This window comes from Hypanus sabinus, chromosome 20, assembly GCF_030144855.1.
Source record: "Hypanus sabinus isolate sHypSab1 chromosome 20, sHypSab1.hap1, whole genome shotgun sequence".
NCBI classification, from domain to species: Eukaryota; Metazoa; Chordata; class Chondrichthyes; order Myliobatiformes; family Dasyatidae; genus Hypanus; species Hypanus sabinus.
The window spans coordinates 5,799,919-5,813,441 of NC_082725.1; the positions used below are offsets into that span (position 1 = coordinate 5,799,919).

The following is a 13,523-nucleotide window of genomic DNA, read 5'->3' on the forward strand; positions in this document are numbered from 1 at the left end:
ACAGAGCAGAGTTCCTGTAGTATTTATTGAGAACACCATTATGTGCATCTCCTTTTAATTAAGATTCAGGGAAAGTGAAACGCTAACCTGATCAGTCATGATCATAATCTTGCCATAGCGAAGAGATTTCAGTGATTCTGCATCATCGTAACTTTTCTTGTACTGAAGACCTACTATCTTGATAATGTTGTTGATTTCTGCATTCTCCATTATCTGCACAACAAAGCAACATTAACATCTTTGTTTTTTTCTGGAATTGCAATGTTTCACAACTCAATAATTCAACATTCTTTTAAATTGTTAAAATTCTCATGGATAACCACAGCAACTGAACTGAATTTAGCTGCTATGGAGCAATTTACAGAATGTGATCCTTTCAGGTATTCCACCAAAATAATCAGAACCACAGATTAAATTCAGATAGCAGGGTTTAAGGTATCCATGCAATATTTCATTACCAATTCTGTAAAATTGAAGTATATTATTGAAGGTAAAATGAATAAAAATTGCTGTTTTCTTTCATTTAATAATTTTACATATTAAAAGTACTGTAAGATAATACAGGAATAAACAAAACAAAATTATTCCGTTTATGAAGGATTATAAAATAAAAAATAACAAAATAGGCTTATGATGCCTTGGGGATACAAAAATAAAAATATCAAGCTTAGACTTTTTTATTATCCGTCTAACAGCAGAAATATTTTTAAGATATATATATATATATATGAATATGAATATGACAACCTTGAGCATTAGAACCGTATTAAAGAGCAAGCTTACAATTACTAGGAGATATGCAAGACTACTTAAAACAAATCAGAGAATTTCAATCTTATTTTCTTCAATTGTAAGATGCAACTACTGAAATCAACAAACAAGTTCGAAGAAATTTTATCGTTCCTTTTACTAAACGGTAATGCCTGACCGGGAGATCATTGAAGGTTATTTGACTTCTGACTTTAGAGTCTGGTGTAGGTTAACAGGACGATTAGTTCAAATGGAGACATAAAAGACTGCAGACATCTAGAGCAACAGTCTGCTGGAGGAAGTCAGTGGGGAAAGGGGTCAAGCAGCATCTGTGCAAGGAAAGAAATTTGTCAATGTTTTGGGCTGAAACCTTGCATTGGTCCTATTAAATATTGTTTGTTAAATGATGATTAAAATGAATTTTTTACACTCTTTCAAATGAAGTTCCATTGGAAGTAGATTTTATTTTTTAGTTTACATCATTAATCCCCTTATCATTCTTCAAGCTGTTTATTGAATATTTTGCAATTTTTGTGTGATTAAACTGGATGCCACTTTCTCTCATAGGATATGTAAACTAAAAAATAAAATCTACTTCCACTACCTCCCACTCGCATCCCTTCTTTGCCAAATGAGTTTGCCCAATGCTGTTAGATCTGTGAAATATAGAGTCCATCACATTAACAGATGGAGTTAATAAATTATGGTTTATTTACCGGCTCCATCTGAAAGCTTAGCAAGGCACCTGATTGGAGTAATAAATAATGAACTTCTTTCACCTCAATAATTTACTTATGTGGAACTCTAGCTGAAGACGTGGGAAATAAGGACAGAACCACGAGAGAGCTATATTACATGAAACAAAATAATCTGAGGTAAAGATTTGCTAATAAAATAACTTGCAAAATACAAGTGCACAAGTATTTTAGACACATGCTTTAATTAGGAAGGAGGTATCTTCTTGCCAGAATACTCATTGAGATTATGTCTCAAATGCTCCATTCACAATTGTTTTGCATTCAAGTGATTTCCAGCTGAGGACAAAAAGGTTTATCAAGTTAAAAGATACAATGCTATTTTACTTATTATCTCTGTTCAGTCATACCTGTTTATGTGAAGCTTCTCGAACATTGAGAATTTTACCCCTCAGTGGGAACACACCATATCTATCACGGCCAATGACACCTAGACCTGACACAGCCAAGGATTTGGCTGAATCTCCTTCTGTCAGAATCAATGTACATTCTGAGGAATGCCTTCCACCTAATTTAGAAATATATACATATCCTTTAGCTCATACAACTTATGTATTAAAGACAAATGTAAAACAGGTTATAGAAAATGTCTTGCAGTCAGATATTTAAACTCTCTCTGTTCAACCATAATAGTTCTTATTAAGTTTCACAAGTGACCATTTTATCTTAAACCACAGATATATGTGTCATCTGTTCTCGTACTACTGGAAGCAAAAGCATTTACTGTACCTGCATCATTGGCATCATCTAGTTTTGGAATGCCTTTAATTTTGCTGTGTTTTACTGAAGAACACTTCTTATTCAGTTGGGTCTGGGCTTTAAATTTTACCCAATTTAATATACTTTCAACAATGCCACAGTTGTTTGCCTGAAAGAACCAAATAAATTTTCCTCTTAAAACAATGAGGGGGGAAAAAATCAATTCAAAAAATATCAATTTCATTTTAATGGTACTAAATGCAATGAAACTAAAGATCGTCTAAATCCTGAAAAATGTAAATTCTAACATCGGAACTAGGAGGTGTAAAATGGTTGGCTCCTTGACCTTAATCAATGACACCATTTTTTTAAAGTTTAAAATCAGCCCATATCTGCACACAAACTGTTAACTCTAAGTTATACACATTGATAAACACAAGATATCCTGCAGTTGCTGGAAATCCAGAGCAACACAGACAAAATGCTAGAGGAACTCAGCAGGTCATGCAGCACCTATAAAGAGAAATAAACAATTTCGAGCCAAGACCCTTCATCAGGCCAGGATATATTGAACATTGAAATACTAACCCCCTTGAAGAACTTTTCAGAAAGAATGCATTTTGATCCAAAGCTCTTCGGCTGAAGAGTCATGTTTTCCTTTGTTTGTGAATCAAATGTTGGGTTTTCAATCAGACAGTTGACAAAGACCCATAAATGATTTTTTACCTATGTGGAAGGAAAATACCTGAAATTATCTTCATATTAAAGAGTTACGCCATCATGTCAAGTTTTACTAGAATTCTACAAAACAAAACATACCTGAAAAGGTTTGACTGATACTCCAGCTTTGTTTTTCTTTTTCACAACTTCAATTAACTTACTAACAATCTGGTCGACCACATAATCTGCATGTCTACCACCCTTTGAAAATAACAACAAATTTAGAATACTTTTTGATTTAAAGAAAAAAAATGATAACTCGTAAAGCAATATGAGAGTATCTAATACAGGGGTGGGCAAACTTTTTGACTTGAGGGCCACAAAGGGTTCTAAAATTTGACAGGGGGGCCGGACCAGGAGCAGATGGACGGAGTGTTTTGGTAATACACCTCATAAGAGAAAATAAAATATCATGGGATATGTAGAAAACATGTGCTTTAATTTCAATTGAAAATGAACAAATGCATTACAACAAAATATCTGTCTTTGAAGTCCCATGGTATTTAGCTATTTATTGAAATGTCTTTTAAAACACTGAAAATTAAATGAATAAAATACAGCTTTTTTTAATAGTAACAGTTATTATTTTAAAGCACTGAAAATTCTGTTATCCTTCAAGATATTATCATCATCACTCTCCTCCTGACTGTCTTTATTTCAAAAACGGTAGGAGATGCAGGTCTACTTGTCCTGCTCCTTCTTATTCAATTGTCCCCTGTGCCAAAACTCAACAACGACCCGCACAATGACAGAACAGTGAGAGCGCGCCAATATGCGGAGTTCTGTGTTCGCAAATCCCCGCAGGCTATCTCCCTTAGCCGGAATGCTGGCTAATTGTGAGCCGGTTCGGATGTGCCAGGAAATGGGTCGCCACAAGGTCACAAAGTAAAGCGCAAATGTGGAGTAATACGCTGCACCTCAACAAAGGTCAATGTATATAGAGTGCGTCATCTATTGGGAAGACGCCAGAATTGCGGGGAAAAAACGTTAACAAGGTTTATTAATATAATTTCATCAAGTTCTGCAGGCCAGATTAAAAAGCTTAACGGGCCGCATATGGCCCGCGGGCCGTAGTTTGCCCATGCCTGATCTAATAACTAACAATGATGAGACAGCCTAGAGAGGAGTAAAGAGCTCAAGGCCTGATGCCAGGCAGATAATCTCTTGCTCAATGTCAACAAGGCAAAGGAGATGCTTATCAACTTCAAAATTTGCACCACTCACATCTTCCTTCGTATTGGCAGCACAGCACTGGAAACTACAAACAGTTTCAAACCCCTCAAAGTAAATAATCGCAATCTCTTATGGTCACAGAACACAAGCTACACAGTCAGGAAAGCTCACCAATGCCTCTACTTCCTGAGGAGGCTGAAAAGAGCTGGACTATGCACATTCATCCTCACATCATTCTACAGATGTGCAATAGGGAGCATCCTAACAAGATGCATCATTGCTTGGACAGATAGGCTCTACTACTGGTCGTCAAAACTGCCCAATGCATTGGAGGCACCAGCCTACCCACCATTATGGACAAATAATCAAAAAAAAACAGAAAAAGACATCATGAAGGTTTCCACTCACCCTGCTCATGGCCTGTTTGTCCCACTCCCATCAGGGAGGAGTGTACATAACATTCAGGCCAGGACCACCAGACTCAAAAACAGTTACTTCAACCAAGCTGTAAGGCTGATCAACACCTCCACCCACTAACCCACCCACCACTCCATGCCCCCGATCACCACTACTTTATTATTTACCTTATGAACAAACACTCCTGTGCCTAGTGTCACTTAATGAACATACAATCAATGTATATAAGCTAACCTGATGTATTTATATTTATTGAGTCTTTTTATTATTTTTAAATTTTTTTTTGTGTTGCATTGGATCTGGAGTAACAATTATTTTGTTCTCCTTTACAATGGAAATGACATTAAACAATGTTGAATCTTGAAGCTTTTATAATACCAACCTTAGTGGTAGCAATGCTATTTACAAAACTGACTTGCTGGAAGCCTTTCTCACTCATGGTCAGGCACACCTCCCAGCGATCATTCACTACTTCATGAACCACCTTCAGAGCAACACCAGTTTCATCCAGTTTATCTTTTACATAAAGATCAACATAGCTCCGGAATCCATTTACCTAAAGAACCAAAACAAAAGTTAAACAAGGATCACATACCACAATCTGTCTCTTCAATTCCACTCCTTGATTTTCTCTCCTTTCACATTCTAATGGTTTCATTTCCTGTCCTCCACAGGTCTACTTTGCCATGTAGAACATAAACCTCAAAACTTCCTTGGAATTACGTAGAACATAGAAACATAGAAAACCTACAGCATAATACAGGCCCTTCGGCCTACAAAGTTGTGCCGAACATGTCCCTACCTGAGAAATTACTAGGCTTACTTATAGCCCTCTATTTTACTAAGCTCCATGCATCTATCTAAAAGTCTCTTAAAAGACCCTACCATATCCGCCTCCACCACCATTGCTGGCAACCCATTCCATGCACTCACCACTCTCTAAGAGTAAATAAACTTACCCCCGAGATCAACTCTGTACCTACTCCTCAGCACCTTAAACCTGTGTCCTCTTGTGGCAACCATTTCAGCCTCGGGAAAAAGCCTCTGACTATCCACACAATCAATGCCTCTCATCATCTTATACACCACTATCAGATCACCTCTCATTCTCCTTCGCTCCAACGAGAAAAGGCCAAGTTCACTCAACCTATTCTCATAAAGCATGCTCCCCAATCCAGGCAACATCCTTGTAAATCTCCTCTGCACCCTTTCTATGATTTCCACATCCTTCCTGTAGTGAGGCAACCAGAACTGGGCACAGTACTCCAAGTGGGGTCCGAACAGGGTCCTATATAGCTGCAACATTACCTCTCGGCTCCTAAATTCAATTCCACGATTGGAATTCTCAAAACTTGTCTTATTTCTGATTTCTCCTAGTTCTGATGAAAGGCTGCCAACCTGAAATATCTGTTCTTTTTCCTCGACAATACTGCTTGGTGAATATTTCCTGCATTTTCTGTTTTATCTATCAATATTTAACCAATAAAAGCTGCATTGTAATCTTGTACTCATCTTCAGCACCCGCTCCTTCATCCCTTTTATATCAGCTTCCAAATTTATTTTCTTTTTTTTTAAAAAAATGCTTTGGAGAACAATAACCCATTTCCCCTCTAAAAGAACAAGTCACTTACACAATATTTTGCAGTTCATAGGGACAAACATCAAAGCAACGAAGGTATACTTCTCTTAAAATTCCAACATTTCCATACAACACAACAAGCAAAGAGGAGATCATTTGATCCATCAAATCTGTGCCAGCTCATAGAGCAATCCCATTCATTCTTTCATTACCTTCTAAGCTATTCTCATTACATTCTACTCTTACCCCATTTCCTACCAATTCTAAAAAATAGTTCTAAAAAAATAGGGGCAATTCAAAATGGCCAAATAACCTGCCAACACACAGACCTCTTGAATATAGGAACAAACAGGAACAGGGAAGAATATGCAAAGTGCACATACATTGCTGTAGAGTCAAGGATTAACTCAGCTCTACTGTACTGCCCCAAAAACTACCACAAAATTCTCTTCTGCTCATTTATCATTTCAGCCATGCAATACCTAGGCCAGGTACAGTTCTAGATATTAAACAAAAGTTAAAAGCCAGTCAACAGTCCATCGGCAGAATCTATAATATACATTTCAAACATAATTATAATATGCATTGAAAAATAGTTAAGCAGCTGCCGATAACCTTTTAACTTGAAACCAAGCATGAGTACAACTATTTATGGATAATCTCAGAACATCCAACAAATATTGTAATCTAAAGATGTGTTGTTAATAATTACTTACTGGCAACTTTTTTCCATTAAGCATGACTTTGACTCCTTTACACGACCCAGCTACATCATAAGCTCTTCGAGTCATTAGTGCCACAATATCTTTATCCAGTTTATCCATCTTGAATTTTGACAGATCAGGTTGGAATGTTATACACGTGTAATCATCTCCATCAAAATATTTAATCCTCGACTCGGATGATTTGTTCATATTATTTGTCCATGTCTGCATGAAGATATTTTGAAGTATTTAACAATATTTTGTTTATATTTACAATATGTGACACAAATTTAATTTCAGCTTTTGCCTTTAAGTTATCTAAAGAATCAGATATGGGGTAACAACTACTTCATTCTTCTTTACACTTGTGTACCAGAAATTACATTAAACAGTCTTGAACTTTGAATAAATGCAAAATAAGTTATGTGATCTAGTGTAAATAGGTTAACAAATATAGATGATTATATACAAAAATAAAATATTATAAAAAGAACCACACATTTCAGTGGCAGATAAAAGCAAGGTTTTAGCTTGAAAATAATATTCTTCATGACATCTAAGAGAATTCTATTCTTCGGGCTTTAATGCAATAATACATGCAAGCTCTAAATCAACAATGACAAAAAATTAAAAGGAGAAATGTTCTGGTTATGTTTTAAAGTATCAAAAAGAGCTAAAACAGGTAATGTGTGGATAAAAATACTTTATTTATCGTGCCTTTTCTATGTTCCTATATTTAGCATAAAATCCTAAAATGTTTCAAAATTGCATCAAACATTTGGGTTCCATAAACTTACAACGTAAGGCATAAGACCATAAGACATAGGAGCAAATTAGGCCATTTGATCTATTAAGACATCTATTCCATCATGGCTGATTTATTTTCCCTCTCAATCCCATTCTCCTGCCTTCTCCTCAATCTTTTATGACCTGACTGGCCAAGAGCCTATCAACCTCCACTTTAAATATACCCAATGACTTGGCCTTCACAGCCGTTTGTGGCAAAGAATTCCACAGATTCACTCCCTCTGCCTAAGGAAGTTAGATCATCAATACCTTCAAACTTAAACTTGGGTCAGCGTAACTGAGTTTCCACTTGTATATTCTGGAGTGCTTAAGCAGAAGTGTGTGGGGGAAATTTAGGGACATGAGTGTGGAGTTTGGTGTGGTGGGTGACAAGGTTTGAACAGCAAAGTGAACAAAAAGACTAATTCAAGTATTGCATACAAAAGTTAATTATTTTGGACATCATATTGAGTAAGGAACAATGAAATGTGCATTAGTCTGTTCACATTCCTATATAACATTGTAATCTCTGTCAATCACTGAGGGAAAAAAAAGTTGAAGAAAACACTGCTGCTTTGATTTGCACAGATAACTACCAATCATTTGACATCAATACACAGAAATTTGCTCATATTTTCAGAAGTAGTCATGGCTACCATTGCTCAACGAACAGACAGTCAAGCCATTTTACTTGTGCAGTTTAGTTTTAGGATAATGGGCAAAGAAATGGTAGATGGAATATAGTTCAAGTATGGTTATGAACTTTAGGAATAAAGGCATAGGAACGAATTCAGAAGTCAGGGATGCAAAGAGACTTGGGAGTCCTTGTGCAAGTTTCCCTAAAGGTTAATTTGCAAGTTAAGTCTGTGGTAAGGAAGGCAAATCCAAAGTCAACATTAATTTCAAGAAGACTAGAATGTAAAAGCAAGGAAGTAATGCTGAGGCTTAATAAGGCATTGGTCAGACCACATATGGAAGATAGTGAATAGCTTTAGGCTTCGTACCTGAGAAAAGATGTGCTGGTATTGTAGAGGGCCAGAGAAGGTTTATGAGAATGATCCTGGGAATTAAAGGATTAATGTACAAGGAGCATTTTATAGGCCTGGACTCTCCGGAGTTCAGAAGAATGGGTGGGGGGGTGGGGGGAGAAGAGAGAATATCATTTCAAACTATCAAATACTGAAAGGCCCAGATAGAGTGGATGTGGAGATGATGTTTCAATTAGTGGGGGAGTCTAAGACCAGAGGGCATAGCCTCAGAAAACAAGGACATCCATTTAGAACAGAGACGAGGAGGAATTTCTTTCACGGAGTGGTGAATCTGTGAAATTCATTTCTACAGACAGCTGTGGAGGCCAGGTCATTGGGTATATTTAAAACAGAGGTTGACAGGTTCTTGATTAGTAAGCGTGTCACAAGTTACAGGGAGAAGGCAGGAGAATGGTTTTGAGATGGAGAATGGTTTTGAGATGGAGAATTGATCGGTATGGTCAAGAGGCAGAACGAACTAAATGGGTTGAATGGCCTGGTTCTGCTCCTGCGACTTACAATCTCAGTCAAAAATTTACACCTGCTCTAGCGCAAAAAGAATATACAGAGGAGCAGGCAACTGGCAGTAAACTAACATGGAACAGTTGGAGGGATCACATAATGCATATTACATTGTATTCAAATATAAACTTAAGAGGAACACACAAAGTTACTAGAGTTAAAAGTAGGTTAGAAAATAATATAATCAATTCAGTGTGTGCTATAATGTACACGGAATACATGAACATATAACTATTCAGTTTCTTTTATTAAATTATTCTTATTATCTTTATAATTCTTCTCATTACGTTTCTACAGGATGCAGCAACAGTACTGATGGCTGAAACTCACATGGAAGTCTATCAAACCCATCAATCACAGAAGAGAACCCACATTCCTCGATTTCTAATGAATGAAAGGACCTCAAATTGCATCATACCTGCTTAAAACTGTTTTTGTATTCCTTGCAAGCAGTTTCTACCGTGAACTTGCTGCTAAATATGTTGCAGAGTTTAGCACCATAGCCATTTCTTCCACCTGCAAATTCCAAACAATCACGAAAGCTGTCAGCATCAATAGCTGAAAAATGTTTTGCACAATTGAATGAATGGCGAACTCTGATCTTACCCGTGACTTTCTTTTCATCATCATCATAGTTACTTGACGTTAAGAGCTGCCCAAAAATCAAAGCAGGTACATATACTTTTTCTACTTTGTGCTCCACTACTGGAATGCCTTTCCCATTATTCCAAATGCTAATAGTGTTGGAATCCCTTGAAAAAAAACAAAAGCTATTTAAATGTGCATTTCTCTTCCAAGACCAATAACATTAGTGATTTATTCATTTTTAAAATATAAACAAACTGAATACAACAGTATTTCTTAGTTTGTAACTTATTACAAATGCATTGTAAAACTTTTTGCAAATTCAGAGATCCAAGCTTTCAACCAGGAAATAGATCAATGAGCCGTATATGAAGAATGTGTTTTATAGCCTTTTTATAATGTTCACGATTAACAAAACAGCAAAAATTACATTAATGTCATGCTTGAGACATGGTTGGTGTCACTTTTCCCAGAATATTGGATATTAATTCATGAAACACCACCATACGGTATACACAATATCCAAATACAAGATTCACATGTAGAAGAATACATTTTTCAACAAAACCAGTGTATTTACAAGGAAGAAAGTACCAGGGTCTGGCTGAGCCAAAGGCAGAATCAGTGATTTTTTTTTGAACAATGAGACAACAGACTATTGGAATTTTACTGTACTTCTAATTATACATGCTTTGGACTGTTAATACCATGTTTAGCATCTTGGCCCTGGCGGATTGCAATTTCATTTGACTGTATTCATGTATGATTGAATGACAATTAAACTTGAACTTGTAAAAAACCTGTTTGGCTTTGCCACTGATACCACTGTTGCATACTGCCACTTAATGAGGGTGAAAATACTAAACAAATTTAAAATGCAAATATCATTGCACCTTGCAGAGTAAAGTAAGATTTTGATCCATCTATCTTCTATCTGTTCTTTAAAAGTTATGTAATTACCTCTTCAATTATCAAGCTAATACCCACTTGAAAATTACTACTGAATATGCTGCCACTATTTTTCAGTCAGTACATTAAAGAAAATAATAAATCATTTAATGAAAAATATTCCTTATTTTAAGTGTCTTACATCGACTGTTTCAGTCTACCGCTCCATCTAATAGCTTAATTAATCCCTCTTTATGTCTTTCACGAATAGCCCTCTTCAAACATTTTGCAAAGACACAGAACATAGAGCATAGACTGGTAGGCACAGGAACCCCTCAGCTAACAATGTTGTGCCGACTGATTAAATTAGTAATCAAATGGCCAACTAAACTAATCTTTCTGCCTACACAATGCCCATATCCTTCTGCTTTCCTCACATTCATTGAATCAGACCTTAAAATATCTTAAGCGGACAATTACAACTATACTTACATCTTTGTGTAATACCCATAACTTGTAATAATGTGAGTCCACATTTAATGCAAAAATATACCAGACAGTCATAGCCACTCATTCACAAATCTTCAAACTCTGCAAAATACAAAAGCTGCCTGATTGCAGCTTACCCTTTCAGCATATTCCATAACCTTTAGCTTGTGATTTGCACTCCTTGGCCAGCTTCACAACTACATGCTTTCTTCAAACCCCACAATGATGAATGAATTACCCCATTCCACATTTTTAAATTTAACTACATTATTGACACTCGCTGCATCTGGTTGTTATGTGATCTTTGCAACCATCTTTTCAATCTCCTGATTAATTTCCATCACTGTTTACTTGAGTGAGTGAGTGAGTACAGACACACACAATATTTAGAGTTTTCTGGAAATTTCATACAGGACTGCTTTTGGTTAATGGTGTGAGGGGGCAGAGTTTAAAAATAATTCCTCGGCCCCTATTTGAATCAATCTTTTACAACACCATACGATCAAGTCAAAGTCAAGAATAGACATATAGACACACGAGCAGTCAAGCTTACAAATAGCAAGAATAATTGCCAGATAAGACTATTTGTTTATGATTATTTGAATCAATCAAGATCAATTATTGAGTTTTAAAGGATATCACATCAATAGTGTTCACATCTCCGGTTATTGTAAAAAGACTGTCATTTTAAGAAGAAGAAAACCAACAAAGCAGTTAAAAGTTATTTTATACAGCCATAAACTCCAGTAACTAATCAGTACATGCAATATGCAAAATACCAATGCAAAGACTTACACATCAATTGAAATTTTGATACAGGTCATATTCTTGTCCCTCTGCTTGTTATCAGCTGCATTAACTAAAACAGAACAAAGCCACATTTTATAAAGCCAAAATTATCTGTCGTGGGATAAAATAATAACTGCTTTGAAATGAAATTATGTGCTAAAACTGTGATGGATCACCATTTGCATTCACTGGAAGTAAAGCTGACCAAACAGCACACCAGGATTTCCAAGAAATTCCTTACTAGTCCTAAAATGATTTCACTTTAATTCAGGGGTTCCCAACATGGGCTTCACAGACCCCTTGCTGAATGGTATTGGTCCATGGCATCAATAAAGTTGGGAATCTCTGCTTTAGTTGGTAATCTATTGTTTGAGAGATTGGCATTAAAGGCCAAATGGTGATTTATGAGTACGAATTTGAGACCTCTGTAGAATATAAATCTTCAGCATCTAGGTCACCATTAGAAAATTTAACATGATACACGACATAAATGATGAAACATAACGTAAATATCCATTTATAAAAATATTTTTTTGTTTATTCTTTTATTGGGATCTAGCCATCATCTTGATTAGTCAGGGTGTCAAAGGTTACAGGGAGAAGTCAGGAGAATCGATAATGACTCAGTCATGATGGAACGGCAGAGCAGACTCGATAGGCCGGATGGCCTAATTCTGCTCCTAAGTCTTACAGTCTTACCTTCAAGTCCAGCATTTATTGCCTTTGCCTCATCATTCTGAAAGTGATGACAGTGAGCATTTCTCAGATCACTGCAGAGTTCTAGTGAGCACTGGGAAACTATTTCAACTCAGCTTATTGAGGTAACAATAATCTCCACCACTATTTACTGTTTGCACTGCAGTGTGCTCACTTTAGAGTGGAACTTGGAGAGGAACCTACATATATTAGGGTCCCATGTACCTGCTACTTTTGTCCTCTTGGATATTGAGGTCATGGATTTAGGTGTTGTAAGAGTAGCAAGGTGAGTAATTAGATAGGACACACTACAGCCAGTAGACATTGTGGAAGAGAAGCCATCAGTGGGCTGCTTTATCCTGGATGTTCACATGTCCCTCACACTTCAGATTAATACAGAAAACTGGTATCAAACAACTGGGGTTTCCAAACTGCATATCAGCTTATCAAAATTTTTCTGTACTTGGTTTACCTTAAAGTAGCCAGGAGGTGGGAGAGAAACAAGAGCTTACCTAGAATCTCATCAAATATTTTGTACAACCCAGGAACAAAGGTAACATCCCTCAAGTTCATACCAACATCTTCATCATAAACCCACATTGGCTGAAAAGGAAGTGAATAAAAGTAAGTTCCTGAATTTACAACTTACTCTTTTCGGTTATCCTTTATAAAATGCTATCCTTTTTATAAATAAAGATAAAAATCAAGCATACATGAATTTAGAACCCTGAAATATGTCACAGAACATAGAACAGTACAGCATAGGATACTTCAGTCCACAATGTCAAACTAATTAAATTAGTAATCAAATGGCCAACTAAAATAACCCCTCCTGCTACAGAACAACCAAATCCTTCCATTTCCAGTATATTTATGTGCCTGTTGTTTTGAACACTTCCATCGTATTTGCCTCTACCATCACACCAGGCATTGCGTCCCAGGC

General features: G+C 36.4%; 1 protein-coding gene across 3 annotated transcripts in view; it reads right to left on the reverse strand.

Annotated features, from left to right (window-relative positions):
* The window catches only part of top2b (DNA topoisomerase II beta), a 94,489-nt gene that overhangs the window by 48,741 nt on the left and 32,225 nt on the right, over positions 1 to 13,523 (reverse strand). For all 3 annotated transcript variants that reach the window (XM_059944993.1, XM_059944994.1, XM_059944992.1), the window contains exons 3-13: positions 13,093 to 13,183; positions 11,891 to 11,954; positions 9,740 to 9,885; positions 9,552 to 9,649; positions 6,810 to 7,022; positions 4,897 to 5,070; positions 3,024 to 3,125; positions 2,793 to 2,930; positions 2,235 to 2,373; positions 1,856 to 2,013; positions 88 to 213 (exon numbers count right to left, since the gene is read on the reverse strand). In XM_059944993.1, coding sequence (XP_059800976.1) covers positions 88 to 213; positions 1,856 to 2,013; positions 2,235 to 2,373; positions 2,793 to 2,930; positions 3,024 to 3,125; positions 4,897 to 5,070; positions 6,810 to 7,022; positions 9,552 to 9,649; positions 9,740 to 9,885; positions 11,891 to 11,954; positions 13,093 to 13,183 — 1,449 coding nt within the window. The remainder of the gene's footprint in view (positions 1 to 87; positions 214 to 1,855; positions 2,014 to 2,234; positions 2,374 to 2,792; positions 2,931 to 3,023; positions 3,126 to 4,896; positions 5,071 to 6,809; positions 7,023 to 9,551; positions 9,650 to 9,739; positions 9,886 to 11,890; positions 11,955 to 13,092; positions 13,184 to 13,523) is intronic.